Raw genomic sequence first — 26,442 nt, forward strand, 5'->3', positions numbered from 1 at the left:
GGCGCGCTGGTGGATGGACGGTTACCAGCGCGGCCGTAACAGTAAGAGCCGTAAGCTTTACTTTTAAGACGTAGTTCTGGCGAGGTACGCGTGGGTTTTCAATGCGTCCGACACAGAGAATAAGGCATTGTATGGTCGAGGCTGATTCCGCGGGCGCTGACTCGGCTCCGGCTTCTAATGCTGCGATATCGTGCGTCTCTAACGTAAGTAACTTTATTAGGTAGATCTGCAACACAGAGCCATCCTTCCCAACACGCAATCAAGTTGGGGAAAGCGCAACAGAGACAAATGTTCGGGACGTTGCCGTCGTCTTTCATGGCTGTGTCGGCACCGCTCGTGCCGCCGAAGGTCAGTGGATCTGCCGGGCTAAAAGAGCGGAAACAACATAATTCGATCAAGTGCATAACCACGCTGTCTGTGTGGTGGGCTCAACAGGCACTGCTTACCGTGTCGATAGGTTCTTTAAGTCACGGGCGGAGAAACAAGGGGGGGGGAGGGGGCCAAGGGGGCATGCCCCCCACTTTTCAAAGTGGGGGGCCAGTAATGTTAACTGTTTCCCCCCACACTTTTCAGATTATGGTTGCATTTGGCTTACTTTTGCACTGCATTAAACATGCATGCTGATTTACCTAGTTCACCAGCCATCTCCCTTAAGGTGCGTCATCTTTTTCGCTTGCTCGTTGGCCATCACTTAGTATTACAACCGCAAGGCCGACGCCGCAGGGCCTGGAGACTGCAACGCCAGGCGTCGCTGTTATTGCCATGACTTGCGAGCACGCATGTTCAACACCATATTTCGTAATTTTCTTATCAGTAATCGGCTCTGACAGGATCTTGAGCATTATAAGACGAACATGGGCTAGCCATGTTAATGCAAATTATGAACCGCATTCCATCTGCAATCTAAAGTCAGGGGGAACTTAATATCTCTGAAGAACACAGAAAAACATGAAACTGGAGTCTGTGTGAATACTATCGGACTGTCTGCGGTGATCAAGGATATTGTTGCGTCAATGAGAGTTCCTGTGCTGATCCGGGGCTAACTGCGCGAGTCAGAAGGCCTCCCGTGTCAGGGATGGGAACACTGTGATATGATATATCCTTCTAATGACCTCCGGTGGACCAGGAGATCCCGCCCCGTGCCACCAGAATAAACAGAAGACACTTCGCGATGGGACGGAATGGCCCTTCAGCCCTTGACCGGAACGGTGATGCACCCCTGGTGTTCTACTTAGGAGGCCCATTGCCCGGAAGGGAATACGGGGTCTCATTATTGTTGAGTAGAATGGGGCTCTCATTGTTGTTGAAAAGTACGGGTCGAAATGAATTTTAAAAAACGAGCAAGGTTATGACATGTTTGCCTGAGAACGTTCATTTCTTTCAGAATGTGTTATTGAAACACATTACATCAAAAGGCTTGAACATGCCCGCCCGCAACCCCGAGAATTGGCGGGTGGTGTGGATGGATGGTCTGGGTTGCAACTTCCGTAAATCGATAAGTTTCGGCCACTGAAATTGCCACCAGACGGCGGGCCCCGTGTTATTCTGTCTTTTGGACAGATCAATAGCTGCGAAAACACGAAAAATAAAGATTTTACATTCACTCTTCCAGTTCAACCACCAGATTCCAGCCCCACGTCGTGGTGCTTTAGGGGCCAATCCGTTCTTTTCATCAATGTAAAAATTGCACGCGTGAAAGATGCCCTCAGACTGCCTTCTAAATACAAGATTTGACGTCATGAAGCGTCCAAGGATACTTTCTCAGAAGCGTCGTCATTTTCGTCCACCCGCTGGCCACAACTTAATATTAGCTGCTAGGCCGACGCTGCGCGGCCTACGGGGACTGCAACGCCTGGGGTCAAGGCTGGTGATTCTAAAATTTTCGAATGCGCAGGCTCAAAATTACGCCACATAGATTGTATAACTAGTTGATTAAAGTGTTCAAAGGCAATCATTTTAGAAGCGTCATCATTTTCGTCCACCGGTTGGCCACGGCTAGATGTTAGATACTGGGCTAACGCTCCGCTGTCTATGGAGACTGCAACACCCGGTGTTGAGGTTTTTGTTGCTAAGATTTGCGAGCGAGCATGTTAAAAAACACGTTGCGTGAATTGTATCACTAATCGATTCTGACTAAGTGGTGAAGATTTTCAGACAAACATGGCTTGGCTGTGTTAATACACATTGTTGACCACTCGATTTGCAATCAAATTTTCGTCTTCAAATTTGGATCAAACATATCGATCTACAATCTACCTTCGAGATGTCCTCAATGTCTGTGGAACCCAGATAAAAATTGACAAAGCTTCTGAATACTATCGGTTTAGAAAGAGTCAGCTAACCATTGTAAGTTAAGAACGCGCGGTGATTTCTTCCATGCAGCCGTTCAACGCCTGATTTCTGCAGCTTATTGACCTCAAAATGCAAACAGAATTGAGCTCACGGTAGCTCCTGGTTTCTGTTCGGATCACAAGGTAAAAATAACAATAAAACGAATAGAACCGTGTCACTTGTCTTACAAGTTAGATATCCGGGGATTTTTTTTGGGGGGGTCACCATAAGATGGGCTTTTGTCATCCCTGTGTTCCCCCTTGGCAAGGCTCTGGCTACGACCCTGCCTACACACAAAAGCAGATCAAGTCGCATACGTTGCATGATGGGCAATGAAGTGTCTGTTGGGCCAATCCATACCTAAGGCAGACAGCTTCCCGGAGGCTATTTTTCTGCGATGGTGTGGTATAAGGGAAGATAATTCGGGAAAAATGCTATTGCAGGTGTCCAACACATGTTTCACACACCATGTGGAAGTGACGCTGATCCAAAAGTATGCAACAAAGTAGCCACACGATCAGCTCGCAGTCAGTCATGCGGGAGACATCCAGGCCAGGGCAGTGACCACTGACGGCGGACAGGAGCAGGGCCCAGATAAGGAACATATGACAGATGGGCCTATTATGTGGCTTGATTCTTAAAAGAGAATCCCCAGTTTTATGGATTTTGTCACATTGTTTCTAGCAGTTTCAAGCTCTCGAATTTTTTTCTGCCTAAAATGCTGCGACAAGTTTTGTATCTTGAAAAGCAGCCAGCGAAATGAAAGCGCATGAAAAAACCTGGCGCACTGTGAGCCATCGATCCACTTTCAAAATTCCCACCAGCCTATATCCATGCCGTATTTTGGCACCTACACTGCGAAGGCAAATGCTTCCTTAATGGCCGAAAATACCTATCTGCTCCTGGAATTTCGTCTCCCCAGGAAAGACAGTGTTAAAATGGAATAATAATGTAAGGAAGCTGGGCAGCTTTATTTGCCAAATGACAGATGAGTCGAATAGGCAAGATTGTGCACCAGTGATAAACAGTTCTAGATACATAGCTAGCATAGCAGAGCCATGACATTTGAATAAAGGGCGATAACAATCTCCATCCCTACCGCCCCCCCCCCCCTACCCCCCCCCCCCCCCCCGCCCCCCCCCCCCCCCCCCCCCCCCCCCCCCCCCCCCCCCCCGGTTATCGGGCCCGCTTTCCAGAAAAAGCTCCTGAAGTGCACCCTGAGCTTGCCCCCCCCCCCACACACACTTTTTGAAACGTTCCTACGCCTATGCTTTAAGCACTATTCCACCCAAGCAGACATGCAAATTGATGTACATTTGAACAAGGGCAGATGAGGACATATGCAGACTTCTTGAGTTGGAGGACTAACCTGGTGTGATGTGGCTTAGAGCTATGCATCGTTTATTCAGTCCGCATATAGCTGTCTTATAGAAAAGACAGAGTATTAGCCTTATTCCTCGGAAAACCGGGAGAATAGAGATATAGTTAGGTTGATATTTCGGTAACATGCCTTTCTCGGTACAATAGCAGAAGCAGCCCTGCAGGGTGCATCAAATTGGTACATCAACGGACAATCTATTTTCCTTTTTTCCGAGGAATAAGGCTGATACTTCTGTCTTATCTATGTGACTATGTTCCTCGCTAATGCACTGAACAACTTACACACATAGCTGCGTAGAAGCTATGCAGTTCTGCACGGCATTTTCCCATGTTCCACAAAAACTGCAACTCATTTCTTCCACAACGCATGGTGGCAATGATCCTGCATGCGTACAACACCGCCCCACACCAGGACCGCGATCGCCACTTCGCTAACGCGTGCCTGCAGTGCAATGTTCCAGACCGCCGCCGGCCATGGGTGAAGCGCGGTGTTCAGCCTCGCCCGGGGCGGCCGGAGCGACGCGCCGCTGCGGCGGCCGCGTGCCGACACCGGCTGGATATGCCTCGGCTATGACTGACGCGCACCGAGCGCCGTCCATATTGAGCGGCCCCCGCTGAAAGCCGTGAATGGGCCGCACCGACGTAGGGTGACGCCCGCGACTGCACCCTGCAGGCCTGCTCTGACAGCGGCGACGGCAGCTGGCAGCGGCCGACGGCATACTAGCCTCCGGTGCTACCACCTCGCAGTCTCACCAGATCTACACCATAAATTGAAATGCCTGCGACTGATTGTGGGTAGTTGCGAATTCCAGACAGACACGCGCAAATGAGAGTATCGGGAACATTCGATGTTGTCTCACGACGTGCAGAAGTACGCACGCGCGGCAGTCAGTGCAAATGCTCCAGCTGCCCCCCCCCCCCCCCATTTCGCATCCTGTGTGCGCCTTTGGTAGCAGCAGCAGCAGCCTCTGCTTGGTGGTCCGCGACGCGCCGTAATCTCCCGATGGGTTCTCGTCTCATGGGAGTGCAGGACACGACCCAGCGCGGAGATGAACTCGTAAAAGTCGTCATTATTCGATATAAAACCCTGTCCGTTATCGATGAGTTTCGGTAAGATGAGGCGCACCAAATGTTGCATGGAAAATCCGTATCAACTGGACGCGTCTGGAGAGAATGTTACCAGTAGCGCACCAACTGCAGCCCAAACCTCGCATCCGCCCAGCCGCTTAGCACCTGGTATTTTTGGCTGCGCCCAAGTATGGCGCTCTTATTACAGGATGCCAAGAGCGGGGCACCACCATAAAATTCAGAAAGAGCGGGGTCCGAAGCTCGGATGGACGTGTGACGCTAAGCCGAGACGATGGGACTACCTAAACCCAGAAAGCAGGTGCCTCGAGCCGACATAGCCTGGCATACCCGGTACGAGGTTAAGCTGTGGCCCAATCTGATGCACAGAGAGGCTCCAGCGCAGGTAGCCGGGCGTCTCGAACTCCTAGAAGAGGGGCGCTTCTGGCTGTGATGGAGGAGGGCCACAACATCGCAGCAAGGCGGCGCCGAAAGAGGACGGAAACAGATGGGCACCCCTAAACCCAGATAGGGTGGCACCCGTTAGCGTGGGTAGATGAGTGCCCCCAGTTACTCACCAAGCAGATGCATGTCGTCCAGTCTGAGTGGACCAGTGTTGATAAATGTGGGCACAGGGTCGCTCAAGGTGCAGGTAGGGGCGCACCGTAAGTCCAGGTACAAGGGCGCTGAAAAGGCCAGGCAGACGGGTACGCCGAGCCTGGCTAGTTTGCCTGGTGCCTGGTAAATGAGAACTCCGGAGACCAAGACAGGGCCTCACCAGACCGAAGTGTAGAGGCTTCCTAAAGTGGAGAATGAGATAAAGTTCAGAACAGAGGTAGAAAACAGTGGGGAAAGGGGCGCCCACTAACAAACATAGGAGGGCATCACAGGCTCTGAGCAGTGCTCTTAGTCTGAGGTCTTTTTACCCATCATGTCCCCTTGTACAGGATATTTTAGGACGCCTGACTCAACTGGATCAGGCACGACAGAAAGTTATCTTGTGTTGGATCCCCAGTCACATTGGAGTCGCTGGCAACGAAGTGGCTGACGCGGCTGCAAGGCGAGCAGCAGCGGCAGATTGGCTCCATGTGTTTGCTCTCTTTCTATACCTGCCAGATATTTGTACCCCTGCAATAAAACCTTTCTGCAGAACGGATGGCAGCGTTGTTGGGATGGACAAACAAAAATAAGCTCAGAACAATAAAACCCAAGCTGGGTCGGTGGTTTTCATGTTCTCGCAGTCAGACAAGAAGAGGTGGTGCTCTGCAGACTACGTATTGGGCACACGTATTCAATTCACGGTTATTTGTTGCAGGGCGCCGAAAGACATATCTGCCATCGATGTGGTGCTGTTCTCACCGTTCGTCATGTGTACCGTCATGTATCATGTCCACGCCTCGTGGAAGAACGTCGACGTTGCTTTGGGCAGCATGACTGGCCCTTGACGCTCTGTGACATTTTAGAAGACAACTCGCGCTTTCTTGAATCTAAACAAGTATTTGTATTCCTTAAACATATCAGCTTCGGGGCTCTTTACACGTTTCATTAGTTAGGTAACACAAAAATCGTTATGGGTGCCAAATGACCACTGCAGTCGGCGCGAAAATGCCGATAAACAACAACAGGTCTGGGTAGAGAGGGGCCTATGAGCGAAGGCATACACACAACCATGGCAGGACACTTCAGACCAATTCGGAGAAACACCCTGAGCCGAGACGAATGGAGACATTCCGCAAGCCTAACTGAGTAGCGCTCTAAACCCCAATAATTCGACGATTGGTATGAAGGAATTTTACTCACATTTACGAATTATGCAATGGTTTCCTGATAGCTTAGCAGCAGCCTGAGAGGTGTCACCAAGGATAGGCAAACAAACGTCTCAGAGACACAGAAAATGTTAAGTACGGGAGAGAGAAGAGCAGAGGAGAGGAGCAGTTAGAGCAAAGAGCAGAGGAGCAGAGCAAAGAGGAGTTGTTACTGCTGTCATGTAAAGAAGAATTTCGGACCGAGCTCAGTCGTTGGCAGTGATTTAAAATTTTCGTCTCTCTACATCGACACAATAAGTGTAACGTATAAACCCTTGGACAGACGCGCGAATGTAGCGCAGCTGGAACTGCAGCTGGACCCCCAGCTGGTGCAGCTATTGTTCGCCTTCACATCAAACGGCCCCCTTCGTTGGCGAGTCAGCACCTTGTGGGATTAAAACAAAAAGTATCAAGAGGTGCCGATAAATCGACCATTCCAAGTAGATTTGCTCAAGCTGAAGACTGCCTAGGGACATCAACTGAAGAGGGCATCATGCTACTGGAAATTTCATTCGCTATTGTTTGCTACACCGGGCCCAAAAGTACATATCTTAAGACTCAAGAGACACCATGCCACCAGTGACAGCCACCTTAAGGTCGACTGTTTTCCCAAATTTTCGCTTTCACAGAGCTGATCCCCTTACTACGGCCGCAAGACCGAAGTCATTGGTTTATGTTTGTATGACTGGTAATGCCGTTCGGAGAAAATCTTGGGGTGTTAAATCGCGTTTGTTCCATATTCGAACCACGTAACACTGCAGATTGTCAACATATTTTTCCATTGCCCCGCAAGTTTCATTTCTCGATGATGTCAGGAAATTGTTTCGACCAGGGAACAAGGCTGGCAACTTTCACCAGTGCTGGCCCACATCATTAGTTAGCCTCGTTATGCTGTCACGACTATCTCACCGTCCGACCTCTCGGTCAACGGAATGAGATAGGAAACTGAAAGCAGCTCCATGTCGCAGACTTGGGTTATCTTCCTTTCGAAAATCGAAAATCCTGGGGCGCACTTGAGTACCACCACGTCATCCCCGCTGAACAGACCGCCGTCCGCCGATGGGTCGGTGACGGGACCTTTAGATGACTCCAATTTCATGCACAATAGACTTGCCAATGAGGGCATTAGGCGTTCCCCTCCCTTTGATGCTGGATTATTTCCAGCACGATTGGCGGGCAAGAATTCAATTTCGCTCATCCCCTATTCACGCTGTCGGCTGGCTGGAAAGAAGCCGACTTGTTTATTCATATCAACGATGCTGGCCATAGTTGCCCCATTGCTGTGAGCGAATAACAACCATATCGTGGAGTCGTCCGACAATGATAACTGACCTTACCACGCTGGGCGAGGGAGCCACCAGCAGCGGGCCGCCAGATTCGTGTGAAGTAGGGGTGATTTACGAGTCTTGCAGGGTGGCTCAAATTAGCTCTGAGTGATGCGGGAGAGGGGATCGTGCCGTGCTGCTCGCCGATGTAAAGCCCGCCGACGCCGCCGGCGGAGCTATTCTACGCGACGGATGGAACATTGGACCTTTTAAAGCCAGACCGTCGCTACGTTGTCGATCGCCGACTATATATCGTTGCAGGTTTTTTTGGTATCCTTTGTCCGGTGTTTGGTACCGTTTGTTTCTTAAGCCGGTCGTGTCATTTGTCGCTATATTACTCACCTACGCAGAGCGCGCGTTTAATAACAAGCCACCACGTTGAACGTCTACGTTGAACTCGCCTGGCGCTTACTTCCGTAAGATCGGGTAGTCTCACGCCGATTAGACGCAGGACACACCCCGGGGCGAAGATCCCACACCCAGCGGCATTTCCCCGGCGCGACCAAAGCAGCTGGACTGGAGCGACTGGAGCGACCCATGGCGCGGCGTGAGTGCCGCGCTCAGCGCGCCTTTGGAGCAGAGCAGTGGCCTCGCGGCGGCAGCCGGTGTCGAGTTACGACCTCTGTCGGGCCACTCCGCCCGCCAGCGAATGGCCTCAGGCGCCGCCGACGCAGACCACCTGTTATCGACCGGCGGCAACGCACCCGGCCGGGGCCCTTCCCTTCCAATCAGAGCGGCAGCCGCGGGACGGGTCTGGCGTAGTGACCGCCGCCTACAGGCTCGGTGAAAGTCCTGTCTCATGTGTCCTGGTCTCGAGCTTGATGCAGCTGGCTGCTGGCTTGATGCAGCGAGGCTGGCTGTTTGTGACCGGATAGGTCTGGAATCTGGTGCGGTGCAATGAGACGACTCGGATACAGTCGTCCGGAATAGGATCTGCGCCCGACATTTCGCCAAACGCCTGTAGCTGTAACACTGCACCGCCCGAAATATCCTGCGGCTCCAATGAAGTTTGGCCCTAATAAAGTCGGCCGGAAATTGGAGACCTGTGCTGTGCACTGAATTGCTTCCATTGATCAGTCCGCTCCCTGGTTAATGGATTGAACCACAAAGTGTCTTTCAGGATTAACAGTTTTGAATTTCAGCCTGCGTATTCGCTAAAACTAAGCGTCACATTGTTGCAGATATAAGAAAATGTGATGTACGAAGTCGGAAGCGTGCTGATCGCATCACAAACACTAGTAGCTAAGTCAACGCTTCTGTTTGTTCCCTCTTATCAGTGAAGGATTCTTCCCAATCCTTGAGTTTTGAAAACTCCACGTCGGAGTTTGGACGATCAGAAGCACCAGAAGTGGTGTAAGGCTTCTGGAGTAACATTGACACCAGACGTTTACACCGTGCGTCTCCCAAACACCAAGATCTGGTGTGGAAAAACAGAGCAACATCGTGAAATGGTTCGGTTGTTCAACCCACAGGCGCGATAACCGCACACATTCACCATAGCACGATGTGTTCTAAACAGTACAAGGGGTTGCAAGCCGTGATGCCATCCACGGAAGCACCGCGCGTTTTCGGGCGTGGGACGGACAAGCGGATGCCCTATTTTCTGCGCTGCGTAGCAGTAGACACCGGCACAGCCTTAGAACATAACCTACGCGTGTTTCAGTCATGGTGAAGAAGTCGTTCAAGTATTTGCCTTGCAGGAGTGGATTCGCGTGGGCAAACTAGATCGTGGGGCGACGAGCGTGGACATCGATTACAGCGCCACTGGTAGCGGACTTTGGCCTTTTCATTGCGTTTGCAATGTATTATTATTTTGCTTTTGGTTACTAACAGCGTTAGCATGCACAAAGAGCTGTAAAAATACCTTTAACACGTCTCCATCAACCGCCGTAAAGAAGTATGCATTTTTCATGTATACGTTACTTTGCGATGCCGACAAATATCGCCAGCTTATTCCGCAAACTCGACTTTGTCCCCTTTTTGTGGCCTGTAACGTGCTAAATTGACTGGAATCGCAAAGCATCCAACATGAACAGTTTAGCCAAGATATAGAAGAAATGTTTCCTTCACCCAGAACAGACTTAGGGACAAAACTTGATTCAGCATTAGATGATTGCGAATTGTGTGTGCATTTTCCTACTGACGCAAACCGTCAAATTTTTGACATTTATGACAAAATGTGGTAGGTAGGAGAGCTTGTCCACTTTGGGCCATATACCTTGATTCGTTGTGAGGATAGAGGCACGGAAAACGTATTTGTTTTCAAGAAATTCGGTTCGGCCTGCTTTACTTGAAAAACAGCTGATCCTTGTACGCTGACGGCCATCGTCGTGGAATCCCCCCCCCACCCCCCCCCCCCACCCCCCCCCCCCCATTTCTTCTGTCGTCTAGGTTTACACATTTGAGCCACCCAGGCACGCTTTGTCCTCGAACTTAATCCACATTACAGCTTTACAGGGAAAGCTTTGAATATTTGAAACTCTGACTACAGCTCCTTGCAACATATGCAACATTAATATTCGATCGTCATGGGAAGAAATCTGCCGTTATTTCTACCGAGTATGGCGATGGAGCAATGTTGTGCAGCACTGTCAAGTTCTGATTGGTCTTACGGTTATCCGTTTGACCTCTGGCGTAAAAATTTCGACCCCTGTAGGTCGGGTCACCAACCCAAACTGGACAATGCAGGTCATCCTTTAAAAAGTTGACCTCATGTCGCGTTTAGGGGAAACATGTTTGGGTCGAGGTTGAGCGTAAAAGATCAGCCTAATATGCTGTGACGACGAAAAAGATTGCCTGGCATTTTAACATACCGGCAGTTCTTGGCCTAAGGACAGGTCACCTTCTAGTCTTAATTGCATTTCGGCTGATTCGTTTCTATTCTTTCCCCACTCAGTCTTAGATTTTGCTATAGACAGGGCCAATGGCCCATCCGGGAATACCACCATGAAAGCAGATAACCGCAAAATGCATGCTTGGCCGTAGGGTGGATCATGACCCCCATGACCCCATGACCCCTAAATTCCACGTGGCCAAGAAATAGTCGAAAAAAGGAAATGCATGGCGTTCAACCGGCTGGTGCTGACGGCGGCGGCGCGCGACTAGCTGGTGCCGATCGCGGCGGGGCGCGACCGGTTGGTGCCGACGGTGGCGGGGTGCGACCAACTGGTGTCGACGGTGGCGGGGTGCGACCGACTGGTGCCGATCGTGGCGCGCGACCGGTTGGTGCCACCGACTGGTGTCGACGGCGGTGCGCGGCCGGTTGGTGCCGACGGCGGCGGGGCGTGACCGACTTGTGCCGACGGTTTCGCGCGGCCTGTGCCATCAAGCCGGCCGCGTCAAAGTTGAGCGGAGCAGTAATCGTGATAAAAACGTTTTGCACAAACGAATAACGTGGCTCTGGATTAAACAATTGACAATTGCTGATGGCGTACAATGATCCATTGATATGAGATGCGCGTCAAAATGTAAGAATCGGTGGTGTGCATGCTTGCATTTGTACATCTAGAACAATCGAATGAAACATAAAATTTGTCATGCTTGTTAATTTGAAAATTGCCACCAACCACACTTCGTAGTTACTCAGAAAGAATGATAGACCCTTAATGAGACTGCATCATACAAAAAATAATGATCATAAACCAACACAGATGTGCACCACAAGGTAGTTATACACAAAGCTTGGTGCTAGAAAAAGAGGTAGGGTATCAAGCTGGACTGGTACGTAGGTTAATCACATTTCTATAGGCACACTGATATGCATGTGACTGAAGAATAATCAAGCAATACAAGAACTTGACAAAAATATGTCAATAACAAGAGAACATCTTAGATCACTTCACAACAAACTATCCATGACATTCACCACCAAAGATTACTGTGGAAGCGATGGAGAATGCCAAAATGCTGTGGGCGGACACGACGTGGTCCAAATTAAAGACCAAGTTGCACTATTTGCCCCATTTGAGACAGCGTGTAAGTATTTGCCTTGCACATTGCCAAAACATGAATTGCAGCTAAATGGACAGTATTTCTTTAAAATGCATTACTTCCAAGTTTAGGCTTATCAAGTCAAGTAAGGACCGCAGTTAAACTGACAACCATTGCACTGCTCAACCATAGATGCCTTATAGCATACCTTGCACTTGAATATTGATGGATACAGCAAAAGAGCAAAAACAGCACCAATCAATCCCACAGTAGTTGTTAAAATGTGTTGTTTCACAGAGCAAACCACGTCTATAAACCTCAAGCTAATGCAGAGTCCTACATGACGATTGAAATTATGTGCAGACAATAAATATATGCTGGCAAACCTATCCATCAAATAATCAGAAAAATAGTTAATCATCAGAATCAATGTCATCAGAAACTGTCGTCAGAAAAAACAAATGGTTCTTCCAAGTATGCGAGTGTGCTCCAGTTCCAGAGTGTGCTGTAGGTCCAGAGTGTTCTCCACTAGTTTATAAGACCCAAATGATATGCGACATTTTTTCCATGAGTTGGAAGAAGACAAACTCCCCACAATAAACGGGCAATTGTCAGTTTTCCCATTTTCTTGTCTCAACTCTTTTCCATTGTAAGTAGTATTGCTCGATGATGTTTAATAAGAATATAATGCAAATTGAATTGTAACCACAAATTGTGTACATAGACCAGTCAACATTCAATCTAGACAGGATTTTTAAATGTGATCATCACCTCTCTTTCCACAGCTAACTTAATTCTCATTTGACATTCCAAACTAACACTTGATGCATGAGCAGAAAATCCGGTATGTATCTCCTTAGCATAACACACTCCTGAGAACTATGTTGAAAAAGGACGAATCGTCTCTGTGCGTCTGGATTTCACCCCAACAAAGCAATGAACACCGGAATAACGCTTATTTTTTATTTGTCGCATACACCTGGAATAAGGCAGCAAAAAAGCAGGACTTGATACAGCAAGAACATGACAACATAGCGATGCCCGGCTGCCAATGAGACTCGTCCCCTAAGGTTACGCGGGACGGGGGACGGGACAGGACCTGTATCACGTTTAGCAGTGCTTCTCTGTTTGATCTGTCGTATAGAACACCTATCATGATCACCTATCATGACCACCTATTATGGCCATGTGGTCTGGCTCTGCATGATTTAAGACAGGGCTTTTCTTCTACATAATGAGCTATGCTCCGTCCATCAGCTTGGCTTTCATTGTGTGCATCGCTTTCAACTTTTAAAATGAGTCAATCAAATGTGGTAAAATGTACGTGTCAGTGTGAAATTAAGCTCTTGTAATTATATTCCGAAGTGGGTAATAAATGCAGCCGCGCACGGTATTAGCAAGAGTCGTGCATCACGATGAAATGATGGAGGATAGTCTCATCCTTGTCCTCATTGAGCGGTCTCAATGGGAACCCAGTGATCTTTGTTTGCTGACTGACTCATATTATATTGATAGGAAACGCACCTGACTTGTGTATTAACTGCGAAGTTCGGTTGCTGTGAAGATGTGACTGCGAAATGATGCATTGTATCGTGGTCCGAGGAACTCGTTAGCCCTTTGTTAGTGGTTGAGAGGCGGGCCTGTGTTGTGGCCCTTGCTCATTAGTTCATTGCATGACGTATCGAATTTTAATTGTTTTCCAATACTTACCACGAGTTTCCAAAATTTATTTTCCAATCTCCCGCGAGTTTTTGCACAGTTTCAAGACAGCCTGTTACCAAGACTTAACTATCAGAGGTACGGTATTTACATGTTTTCAAGACCGCCTGCACTAGTCTTCCACTTGAAGGATGTGGAATGTAAGTGTTATGCTTGGTTTGATCAACCCGATTGCTTTGAAACAATGTCGTTATGTTTTCAGGACGGCCTGCTTTCGAGTTCTGTCGCTGGTGTACGCCAAACTCCTGGTCGTCGTGTGCATCGCATTCCTCATATCGGAAGTCATCACCTCCAACGTGCCCCTGTACTACTACGAGGTGAGTGTTATCGGCGCGTCCTATTGCCGGCAAAGGCGACTTTGTTAAAGCACGTGGTGTTTAAGGCCAAACAAAGCTGGCGAAACCTCACGCTGCCCCGCGCTCTCGCGGCCTGCCAGTGCGAGGTTTGTTGGATGGCCGGCTTGATGATATGCCTAGACTCGATCATTCCGGCTGAGTGGGCCGCTAACGCCACATACTGGCCACAGGCTGCTGCGCGGTCGGCTGCGGCGCTGCGAGGTGCGCAGCTGCGGGCGGTTTGGCACAGGATGGGGTTGGGGTGTTTCAGGGGCCCGTGCTGCCGGGCAGTATGTAATCACGCAAGATACGACGTTGCGAAGTGTTGTTTGCTCTGTCGGGGGCGGGCAGTGCTGGCAGTATGCTCTGTCGGGGGCGGGCAGTGCTGGCAGTATGCTCTGTCGGGGGCGGGCAGTGCTGGCAGTATGCTCTGTCGGGGGCGGGCAGCGCTGGCAGTATGCTCTGTCGGGGGCGGGCAGCGCTGGCAGTATGCTCTGTCGGGGGCGGGCAGTGCTGGCAGTATGCTCTGTCGGGGGCGGGCAGTGCTGGCAGTATGCTCTGTCGGGGGCGGGCAGTGCTGGCAGTATGCTCTGTCGGGGGTGGGCAGTGCTGGCAGTATGCTCTGTCGGGGGCGGGCAGTGCTGGCAGTATGCTCTGTCGGGGGCGGGCAGTGCTGGCAGTATGCACGCATTGTGATATATTACGTATAACCTACGTACGGAGTAGTAGGTAAGTATGGCCCTAGGTTGAACAAAAGCGATTCTTTTTTATATAGGCTGGGCGGATATTTCCTCAGGCCGTCGTGCTTTGTCTTCTATATTGTACTTCGCTGAGGCGGTGTCGGTACATGAGGAATTATTTCAAGTTTTGGCGTGCATGGTATTTTGGATGACTGCGTTCATTCAGTAAGCTATGGAACTGGAACTATGAAGCATCGCACGGTATGCTTATCTTATTCCTCTAATTTTCCAATAATGTTTGCTCCATAACCACCTGTAGAATAAAAGAAGCACCCATTCGAGTTTCAGCGATGACCTACGAGGCGCACCAGGAAGGTCCGACAAATATTCAGTACACATCACACTTACTTGACACATCCTCGAAAAACGAACTGGGCGATGTTTGCTCAGATCACTGAGCTATGATATCACAAATAAACTTACACGGCAATTTGCAATTCTGAAAAAGGTAATTCTCCATTGCCTGTCTCGTTTAGGGCTGCCTTGATGTAGATCGCCAAGTAGGTTGGCTGTAGGTCACTAAGTCACCGAAACCGAACTGGTTTAACGTCTATCATGGTCGGGCCTGTAACACTACGAAATCCTACCGGGCTGCCACGCCACCAAATAGAATGGTTTGGAACATCCGTTTCTAACAATTACGTCGTGTGAATGGCTCATATGCAACACCAACTGAGCGAATCATCAGTGAGATTGACCAGGAGTATGGATTGCCGTTTGCATGTTGCCGGTCAGACTAGTAGATCCGGAGACACTAGTGTGGCCGTTCCCCCCCCCCCCCCCAGGCAGTCGCGGGAGGTAAAATATTCCGGGCGGTGGCGGGTTAAGTACATGTGGTACGGCACAGATGTGGCAGATTGTCAGGCGTCATTGCGATACAGTGAAAAGCGAGAACCGAGGGCTGGTGTCACGGAAATGACTAAAACATTGCTCTGGCTTATCATGGCTAAGTCGCTCAGTAATTTCCGTGCTTTCTTCCTGCCACAGGGATTCTTCGTCTACTTGTACGGCGGGAGTATCCTGTTTCTGATCTACATCTTCACCTACCTCTTGCACGAGAGCGGCTCTGGAGGCGCCGGGGGAGGCGGAGGCTCCGGATGCTGTGGAACTGTTAGTGGCATTTCTTGTGGTCTACGATGTTGAAAAGTGCTGTTTAACACGCCGCGGTGTTATCCTTCCAATTTTGGGCATATGAGCCGGGTATAGCACTTGCTTGCATTCTTGAGAGGCCTGATAGATTTATATTTATGATGATCATGAGCAAGACCATTTTGAACGTGTTAACGTTGTCACAATTTTGTGCTGCTGTCAGGCTTACGTACTTCGTGTAATGACAGATGCTTTGCCAATCCATTGCTATCCGTTTAACGTAGATGTCTGTACCGTATAAATCGGGAAAGGAAACATGCAAAAACATCTTGGCCTCTGTTTGCTGACAGAGCGCCAGCACCGCTGTGGAAGTGAGCCTTAACCACGGGAGCGGCTCCCCCGAGCACTTCTCGAGAACGGGCCGCCTGCGCAAGACCAAGACGAGCGATAATGACCACAGTCACGGCGGCTTCTTCCTGCGGATCGGCGCCATCGGTCAGTGAGGCCGGCCGGGGTGCGCAGGGCAGGGAGGTCGCATAGGGTCAGGGCTGCTGGTGCACGGCCGGTGGAGAAAGGTCTGCCTGTCATCACGCACTCAACTGCCATGTTACGTTTTTGTATTTGGCATGACTTGTGATAATGTTTTCCAGATTGTGACATGTCATCTTTCGTCGCGCAGTTCTGGCGTTCGATATGCTTACGAATCCGTATGATTCCTTCATCTCTGCCTGCCGCTTCACGCGTCGTTGTCCGTACTCTGGCAACTCGTCATGGTGACGAGCCGTCGGCCGTCATGTCACAGCGGGTGTGGCGCGTGGCGGTCGCCTCATGACGTCATCGAACGCCCCGCCCTTGACAGCGTTCGGCCTGGGCACGATGGTGTACAATGGTCTGGAGCTGGGCTCGTTCTTCGAGATCCCGCGGAGCTCGGACTGCTGGCAGATGATGCTGGCCGTCAATCCCTGCCTGCAGGCCCTCTTCACTTTCATGCAGATGTACTTCATCTTCATGAAGTCCAGGGTGAGAGGCAGTGTGCCGATTCATGGGATGCAGCAGGTTGGGTAGCAGTTTCAAACAGTGCATCTTGTCGCAGACGGCAGAGAAAACTGATAACTGCTGATTCATTCACGTAAAGTTTAGCCGAATTCCTTTTGCCTATTGCATTCCACGTGACAGTGCGCTTAGCAGACATTTAACTACTGTTGTTAATTTGACGTGAAGCAGTCAACATACCAGCTGCTTCCTCGCTCAGGTGATTGTGTGTTTTCTTAGTCTGACATTATGATATAGCTTATGTTACATGTATGCCATGGATTATACTGCCGCTGCACTGAAGTTTTTTTCGTCTTATAGTTTTTTTGTGCATGCCGTTCCGCTACTTCTTGGGTTCCTTTGCCCTGTTTGATCGCTACCCGCAAGTCGTTTCGCTGTCGTCTCTCTGCTCACATTACGTTCTCTCCCTTGTCCTTGTGGGTGCCAGTTGTCGTTCTCCATTCCCTTTTCATGCAGCCTGCTGTCGATCGCGTCCACATCCCGCCCAGCTCTAACCGGGCGGACCACTGGCAGTGGGCGCTGCCGCTGGCCGATGTAGGGGAAAGGGGAGGGACGACCCTCTAGATGCCCCATTATACAGCGAGGCTATTACGTGCGCTGGGCACTCGGAGATCGGAGGCCACTTCTGTAAAATACAGTGCACTCTGGCGGAGCAGCTCGGGTTTGGGGCCCTAAGCCAACGTGAGGTCGGATATTCTTTGTCTTCTGCGCTGTCTCACCACAGCTGGCAGTTGTCAGTGACAATAGCAACATGTTCTGGGGAAGCGAACGTCCTCACACAGCCGTTCAAGAACCGCCGCGTTCTAAGGAGCAAAACCACACGCGCAGCAGAAATAGCAAAACAGTGGTTGTCAGCCCACTTCAGGGGGCGTCACATTTTCCTAAAAACTAAAGTCGAACAGGCCCCCTTCAGAGCCGTGCGCACACACTGCCCCCCCCCCCCCCCCCCTCTCCCCAGGGCACGTGTCCCTGTGTTCCCAATCAGCAGATAGGTTCTTGTCCTTCTGAGGGCCTCTTGCCGACACAAGATGCCCTGTTGGGCAGGCTCCTCAATCGACATAGGGGCCCTTTGTCGTCTGAGGGGCTCCGAGCAATGCAAGAGGCCTTTTGACTAGCATTCGTTTGCCCCGGCCTTCTCAATAGCAATGGACCGTTTCGGTATTGGTGGTCGCTGACCAGCACAGAGGCCCTCGTTGTCCCAGGTGGTCCCCGATCGGCACGAGAGGCCCTGTAACTGACATTTGTAGGTGCCGGTCCTACGGGCCGTGGTCCCTCAATGCAACCCCGGTCAGGCCTTCGGTCACGTGCCCCCTGCGCCCCCTAGCCCGCGCCCGCCTGCCTGCACTCCCTTGCCTGCGCCCCTTTTGCCTGCGCCTCCTTGCCTGTGCCCCTGCGTGTTTGTGGTTGGTACCACATTCACTTGTTTAGGTACATCACGCAGCCTGCGTGTCAGGCTAATACACGTGGATACCTCAGATAATGTAATTGTGATGCGTAAGGTCAATCTCACGTTAGATACAGCCCTCGCATTTGCGACATCCAGACAATTAATCCATAAGCTCACATTGGTGGCCCGGTTCAGTGTTGACCGTTTCCCGCACTCTCGTCTGCTGCAGCTGAACATTCACAAGTTTAAGGTGGTGGCCCGGTTCGGCCTGATGCACCTTGTGGCCACCAACATCTGCGTCTGGGTCCGCACGCTGGTGCGCGAGAGCCTGCGAGTCTTCACCGACTACAGCGAGGCGACGGGCGACGCCAAGACGGAGGACTTCATGATACTGGGTGAGTGACAGCCCTTTGCTTCCATGAAACGGCTGCATGTGTCGTTGGCCGTAACTTATTGTGCGTCATGCTGTTGTTTTCCGACCTGCCACCCCTGTCTGATGGAATATTTAACTATGAACACGCGCCCGTGTGGTCGGTTTAACGCGAAGCGCTCGGCTGAAGAGGGGCCACCTTGATACTCTGAAATATCAGAAGGTGAGAGGATTAGAAACAGCGCACAGGGGAGGTAGGCTCATTTGAAATCATATGTGTTAATTTTGCAGGTCCCTAGGTCGTGACCTTCGGGTAAAATGAGGCCGAGCAAGGTTAAACTCGAGATCAGTCTCCGACGTGCTCTCGGACCTCCTCGTGCAATCAGGTTTACCTTCCAAACAAAAGGTCACTCTGGGTCATGCTAGGTTGGGAACCTCATCTGATATTGATGTAAGCACAACGAAAAACAATTTTGATGTTATTTAACTTCCTAATATAAAGTTAAAGTCAACAGCTGCCCTAAGCGGATGCTCGTGATTACAGAAGAGTAATTATTTTCATGTTAGGCTGACTTTCATAAGGTCAAAATAAGAAAGAAGCTTGCATTGTGATCAAAGAATTCGAAATAAATGTAAAAAAGTATGCAATTAAGTCCTCAAGTCGAAAATCGGTGTGTTTTAAACCTTGATCTGACTTTTGCACCTTACTCAAGGTTTGTGGAGTTAGCTGTAACCCTTATATGAATTTATGTCTAAGAAATCAGTTCAAATTTGTATGACCTCGCCTCACTGTCCGCTGTCGCAACAGCTGGAAGATCCCAAGAATTCATTTACTGACATCCATAGTCTAATTTTGACCTGCTGTAGGCCAGTGACCTTAAAATTTATTTATGATTTGCTACACCAAAATATCGCCTTTTCTATTGTTTAGGGCAATACAAGGTTGGACGTCGCTAAAACAGTACCGATCAGAAGTTTGAAAAACCGTATGGATGGTCAAAATTATCCCCTATTCGAGCGCATGTTAAGATAAGCCATTATCCGTTCAAATGCAGGCAGACATCGGGAGCATTGATGCATTCATATGATGTCATGGGAGAAAATGTGGTTTCAGACTGCTCGACGTAAAGACCGTGTTGTCGTCTGCGTGGCGGGCGCTAGTGACGTATTGACGGACCGTGTGCCGTTGCGCGCCAGCTGTTCTCAGCTGGCTCTCAGAATCAGCTGACGCCTGGCGACGATCGAAAAAAAAATAGCTGGCCGAAAAACTGGCTGTAAATTACCACCCTTGTTGAGGGCATCAGTTCAAGTGCCTGTCATATCTGTACTTGGTACGGGCACTTCCACGCAATATAAAAGCACTGCATAGCGCACGTTCCTCGGGGGTGTTTGTACGACTGGCAGCCCAGTTCGAAAATGCCGAGTCGTTGCATTGACAAAGCATTTCTACTGGAATGGAAGGCGACCATCTCCGTGCATTTACTTATTTACAGCGTAGCGTGCTATTAGGCCGGCGAAATTCTGGCGGGCGTCCTCCTTTTAACAGATTTATGTATTCGTGGATGGGAATCTGTTGCAGTTTAGTCACAAGCCTTTAATGAATGGTAGTCTAGCTGGGCATATTCAGATATGCTGGCTGAACTTCTGCTTGGCTCGGCCCGGAACGGAACTTGTGCCTGATCGCATATCACGTATTTGCATGCATATGAAAAGGGCATCCTATAATCGGATGAGATTATTGCGGCGAGCAATTTCCGATGCCAATAAATTTAGCCATTATTTAGGCCACCTGACATCTTGGCATTTGTCCAGAGGACTGACTGTGGCGTTCGAGCGTTTGTCTAGAGGACTGACTGTGGCGTTCGAACGCAGTGGCACTCTGGTACCCCATCGCAAGCACGATGTTCCGTTCGAGAAATGAGACCGGCCAGCTGCGTTATGTCCTTGGCTAGCGGTGGCCTCAGTCCAGATCCGTTATGGGACCAGCTGGCGAGATGTGACCAGTCTTTGAGATTAGTACTGAGTTGCGCCTACCACCACATTGTTTTGTTACTGCACTAGCCGGACGAGACCTGTCCTCCGATTCCCCCCCCCCCCCTCACCGGACAGCCCGTCAGCACCTGCCCCGCTCAGTGGCATCACAAAATAAGTGGGGACTGAATCTTAGCGGATAGCAGCTTCGCATAGGAATTTTAAAACTGAGTTGCATCAGTGTAGCGCATCATTGGTGCAGCTAAACTTGGACTCTTTGGCCTGTTTACGAAACGCGTCACACATGGCAGGATAACGAGGGGCTTTCGCGTCAGCCGTGCGACGCGTCCCTCTTCCCTTCAGCGCGCGTCCCCATGAGCTTAACCTCCCCTGCAGGCAAGCCTCGCCTCCCTGAGGTTGAGGCCCCTGTCCAGCCCGTTTGATGAACCCTGCAACTGACCCCGGAACGGTACGGTCGCGTGCCAACGCCGCACCCCACCAGCCCACCAACGAGACGCCACTCGGGCGGGGTGATGCCGGCGCCACGCTCTCTTCCGAGGGGCTGGTGCAGAGCGCGTGGAGTACCCTGCTGGACGACTGGCGGCTCCGGGCTGCTGCGATCCGGCTGGACATGGTGCTCACCGGCACCGAGCATGGACCCGTCGCAAGCGTTACCCCAGCGAAATGCGAACATAATATGCGAAATTCACCAATCAAAACGCCTGTGCCCAACTCGCTTATACTTGTTTTCAGTCATGGGGAAATGCCCGTTCTACTATTCCTGCTTGGGGTTTCAAGGTAATGGCCGTGATCGAATTGGTTGGCGTGACGTTACAGGGATCTGTTTTGCCTTCAAATACAGCAAGTCACGTGTCGTGGACACATGCCACGCTAAAAAACACGTCAAAAGACATGGTTTCTCTGCCTTTTGAGGATGGATGGAGGTTTTAACAGCCAGTTGTTGTCGTGCCTGCACCTCGTACATCCTGCTGTTCATGCGGATACGTAGGTTATGTTTACTTGCCGTACTTAGCGAGCTCAACCTGCATAGTATGCTATACGCCACATCTTCCAATTGTCTGTTGCATAATGTGGTTTATGGTCACAATTTTCCGCTTGTAGCGTTTCGTGCTGTATGTCAGGCCAGCGTAATGCGTTCAGTTATTCAACCCTTCATATATTATGTACCGTATCAGCTTGCATTGGTAGCCGGCTTGTGTAAAGTAAGAAGTTCTCCACGATGTATACGGATGATGATATGGCCCACCCAATGATCACGAAAACACGAAGCATCAAGAAATGCAATGCGTTGATTTCATAGCATGGCAGCGTATCATTTCCGTACGCGCCAGTTCCCGCCCTCCCGATTTTCGCTGCGTTCGTTTTCATTTACGCTGATAACACGTGGACACAGCCGCCAGCTGTCTTTGACCATGGCCGGCCCTCGTTCATTGCAGAAAGACACGGGGAGAGCGAGGCGAAAAACAACTGCGGCCGAATCAACATCATGGGCGAGGTGGTGGGCGACGCGTCACCCTACCTTTTCCCCCTGATCATCGAGTATTCGCTGATCGGCGCCACCGTCATCTTCGTCATGTGGAAGAACATCGGTCGGTGTCCACACTACGTGGACGAGGACGTCAACCGTGACCACGTCAGCGTTTCTTCGAGGAAAGCGCACACCAAGGTGAAGAGCAAGCTACTCGGTCACACCTGCTCCTGCCCTCCTCGCGAAAAAATGGTCGTTGTTGTGCTGTAACTGCATAGGTTTCGTTTCGAATTTGTATGTGAGCTGTACTTGGGGTGAACTTTCCATTATACCAGGTTTAACGGTTTTTAAAGTGCGCTAAAATGTTTACACGAGTTTTTTTGCTTGCATCTTCTGTGCCAAGCACAACAGTTGACATGCAAAGACAACCTTATTACCAAATAAGCTACCATCAAATGCATGCGTTGTTGGTCTTTACGGTACGTATATTCCAATTTATCATCACTGCATCAAGCGATCACCATCTCAGCGTATCTGACGATGGTTAGAACAAAGCGAGGTGTCGTAAGCATTGCAAAACCACAAAATAAATCCTGGCTCAAGTTTCTGGTGGATTACATCACATTACGTTACAAATGCACTCTTGTTTGATGACGGTGCATCGGAGCGGTAGCAGTGTTTAGATATGATGCTGTTTGCAATCCCTTTCCATCTCCGTTTGGTTACCCTACTTGGGCGGGTTCTCACACCACCCGACCACTTCGCGTGTTGGCTGCAGGTGGACTGCATCGGTGTTTCGAAGGGCCTGTTCTGCGGCCTGCTGGCGCTGGTCATCATCACTATCTGCCTGGTGCTGTTCTTCGTACTGGTGCAGCAGGATCAGCACCGCCGCCTGGCCATCTTCCTGGCCGACACCAGCCACGCCGGCATCCTCTTCCTCATGATGCTCGCAAGTTTGATCGGAATTCTCAGGTTGGAACTGCTGGTGCTGCTCTGGTCTATGTCGAGGCCTTAGATGAGTCACAGGCTCTGCCAACTATTTTTCATCAGTGTTTACCGCCTGGTCTGCTGTGATGACTGAATCCAGTGATATCTATGGTTACGTTGATTTAGATGATGTTTAAGATGCTTCGAAATTAGCCATGTTTTAAAGTTAGCAATTTACAGCTTCTACCCCCGCTATGCTTATAAAACTGACCACTTCATGCAGTGTATCATCCGGTTTTCAGAAGCAGAAGGCTGAAGTTTGCTTATGACAAGCCTGATGACCTGGACGCCATCTTGTTGCGGGTGTCGGCATTCGGCCTTTTCCTGTACTCGATGTTCTGCTTGATCGCCGCCGCTCTGTCGCCCATGCAAAACGTCCCGAACATTCTGGTTCTGGTCACCTCGGCACTGGTCATTCTGCAGGTCAGTGTCATCTTGCGGCAAAATCGTGAAGTAATGCTTGCGTTTTGTGACGTCTATGTCACTTACTGTCGACGGTTTCAGCCAAGCACGCGCTTTTCTGAACAGCTATGGGCCTTCATCCACTCCGCAACCTTTTACTTAGTACCTCTCTAGGCGTTGAGACCAGTTATGGAATACGAAGTACGTAAGATCTTCTGAGAAAAAACATGTTTATGTCGCTTTGCGGTATGTTGTGCGGACTGCCTTACTCAGGCTGCCTGTTACTGACATTATGGTTTGATGAACTTTCGGCTTAATTTGGTTAACGTTGCGTCTCAGAAAAGTGGCAGGGCTGGTTTGATAAGTCTTATGCCAAAAAGCACGGTGTGGACGTGTCTAAAACACGGACAAGATAGGAACTGCGCTCGCATTGATGACGGCCGGGGTGGCGCTCTCAGGTGATGAGTCAGCTGATATACATATCGGATGTGGCGAAGCGTTCGGTGTATCTGCCGGAACACGACCGAACCAAGCCCGGACGCCACGTGGTCACCTTCCTGCTGCTCTGCAACCTCGCCCTCTGGCTCGTCTACACGTTCGAGATCGAAAAAGTGGACGCAAACCCCGTGCAGGTTAGTGAGAAAGCAACAATGGGTATTGGGGCATGCGACTTACTACGAGAAGTGAGATTGATAGCTGTTGTTGGCACTGTGAAAGCCAAGCAGAAAAGACAGTTTTTTTCAGCGTTTTTTCGCTATATTGTTATTGTTATTGTAAATATATACTTACACGCACACGTACACGCATACGCGCACGCACACGCACACGCACACGCACACGCACACGCACACACACACGCGCGCGCGCGCGTGCATTGTAAGACATTGTAAGTGTCTTTTTGTAAGACACATTGTATTATTTCATTTTTCTTATTTCTCTGCCGCATCGATCGTAAAGGCTTTGGCTTTTTGTAGCAGTGTCAGTATCACACACCCTTTGTTGCTCGTGAGGAATTAGCGCACTTTCGCCTCCACGTCTGCGGATGCTCGAATTCGCGTGGCCTCGAGCCTGTTAGATGCGCATACGAAGATCGTTTTTGTAAGCCACATTGGCACTCACCTCCTTCCTTTGTGTTGGGCCAATTATTAACGTTGATTGGATTAATGAGTTTGAAACAACGATGTGACACGTTTGACATTATCTGCCGTCCATCAGTGAGCACGATTGAGCTATGCCATTAAAGTATTGGCACCGTTATCCACATACTCGTAATTGCTCTCAGCCTGTTCCAGCAATAATTCACCTACTTTCCGCTTACGACATGGGTTATTTCTTACGAATGACAGCATTCAATCCGTTTCTTCATGTCATCCGGCAGCGTACTAACACACACATAGCACACCAGTTGGCACTAACACACACTGAGCACACCAGTTGGCCTGTTAATAACGAACGCAGCTGTGGGTCAGGAATGGTGTCGGCTCCATTAGAGATAACTACCCTGGAGTCTCACTCCATTGTCTGGATGAAGATAGCGATGACTTGTTGCGTCGTACCAACACCTGTCGCCCTTTGAAGGCCTGACGTGGGGCCACGTTTCATGTTTACCATTGCTTATAATCCAGTCCTTGGGTGGCCTCTCTGTAACGTATGACACAATTTAGTAGTTCTTGTCATCTTGTCGGAGTACATTCTGATTACGGCTTTGTGTTTCCATCTGACCGTCCAGAGCTACCAATGTGAAGACAACGATTGCCATCATAATGAACATATTGTACTTCCACATCACCACCAACACAGATTTTATCATCGTGCGTCACATGTGCGTTCCTCTGCCTGGTGTCCATGCTGGCGCCGCTGTGATCTGTCGGATGAGCCGTTGACCATGACCGTCCATTTACTGACAAGACCCTGCTGCTGACCTCTTGAAAGCTTAGCCGTGATAGTCTGGTGCCTGGCAGTCCGTCCTGGTGCAAGAAAGCAGGTGACGGGTTAAGGTCAGCCGCCCCGTGATACCACGGGTCACTGTCCAGTGACGCGTCCTCTGATCAACATATCTTGATTGGCTGGCGCTTGACAGCAACGCCTCCTCTCCCTTGATGACCCTCGTCTGACCTGTGGACCTTGCATCTGACCTGATGTCCCTCTCTCTGACCTGGGGACCTTGTATTTGACTCGGTGGCCTATGTCCTGATCTTCTGGCGCGCCGGCTGTTCCAGTTGAACTTTTACGGCCGGCTGCACTGGGCGGTGATCCTGCGCGTGACGTTGCCGCTGGCCATCTTCCACCGTTTCCACTCGGCCGTGGTGCTGGCCGAGGTGTGGAAGTCCAGCTACAGGGCACGCGAGGACTGAGCCATCAGCGGAAACGGCTCCATGTCCCGACGCCAGCGCTGTCCACGCGGCCGGACCGGTGCCCGACTTTGTGACGCGCCACGACCGGGTCCGCCGGTTTTCCGGCTCGGCCCAGGCGAGTACCGTTCTGCAGTCAGCTGAAGGCGTGCGGGGACTGGGTCAGCGACGTTTCGCGCCGTATACCACGGTAGCATGTGGAGTCCGGCTACAGGACGGAGGGCCTGAGACCACGGCTCCTCGGCCCAGCCCGGGACCTGTCGTGAGACCAGGCGGTGAACCTACTGCGAGACGGGGTCACAACGCCAGACGCCGCGATGCGCTGCCCTGGAGACGGTGGTCAGAATGCCGGCGATCTTTCGGCTGTCTGACGCGAGTTCGCGTAAAATCTGACAGCGCTGCGTGCTGCGGGACTACGGCGTGGTGGAAGTGGTTGCTGACGAAGAGTGCGGCAGTGGACAGCGGCTTCTGCAGCTGTCATTATCGCGGTCGCCTGGATGTGAACCCACCGAACACTGCCCGCCTAAGGGCCCACTCATCGGCCCAGCTGGCGTGATGAGGACGAGTGATGAGGACGAGTGAAGGCGTAGCAGCCACGCTACGAGCAAACGGCGCGCTGGTCTACATGTGCATGGTTTGGCTTCAGCTTTTTTGCTGTGGCGAACAGCTGGGCTGGTTCAGCCGTCAGCACCACGCGTTGTTTGTGTCACGCG

General features: G+C 50.5%; 1 protein-coding gene across 1 annotated transcript; it reads left to right on the plus strand.

Annotated features, from left to right (window-relative positions):
• The first annotated feature begins 315 nt into the window (after nt 1–315).
• LOC119108161 (proton channel OtopLc) lies at nt 316–25,823 on the plus strand. Its single transcript, XM_037231740.1, has 12 exons — nt 316–348; nt 11,012–11,127; nt 13,758–13,872; nt 15,618–15,740; nt 16,070–16,214; nt 16,579–16,739; nt 18,389–18,554; nt 21,958–22,187; nt 22,768–22,961; nt 23,219–23,399; nt 23,837–24,010; nt 25,598–25,823. Exons 1-12 carry the CDS (start codon nt 316–318, stop codon nt 25,730–25,732), a joined length of 1,773 nt encoding a protein of 590 aa, XP_037087635.1. The 3' UTR covers nt 25,733–25,823.
• Nucleotides 25,824–26,442: the final 619 nt, after the last annotated feature.

This window comes from Pollicipes pollicipes, unplaced genomic scaffold (assembly GCF_011947565.3).
Source record: "Pollicipes pollicipes isolate AB1234 unplaced genomic scaffold, Ppol_2.1 Scaffold_6686;HRSCAF=7923_pilon_pilon_pilon, whole genome shotgun sequence".
NCBI lineage: Eukaryota > Metazoa > Arthropoda > Thecostraca > Pollicipedomorpha > Pollicipedidae > Pollicipes > Pollicipes pollicipes.

Excerpts from the sequence above, each read along its gene's own strand:
- LOC119108161 (XM_037231740.1), top strand. The coding sequence starts at position 316 with ATGGCTGTGTCGGCACCGCTCGTGCCGCCGAAG. Across the intron at positions 22,188-22,767 it reads CGAGGAAAGCGCACACCAAG|GTGGACTGCATCGGTGTTTC; the intron begins GTGAAGAGCAAG and ends TGTTGGCTGCAG. Across the intron at positions 22,962-23,218 it reads AGTTTGATCGGAATTCTCAG|AAGCAGAAGGCTGAAGTTTG; the intron begins GTTGGAACTGCT and ends TCCGGTTTTCAG.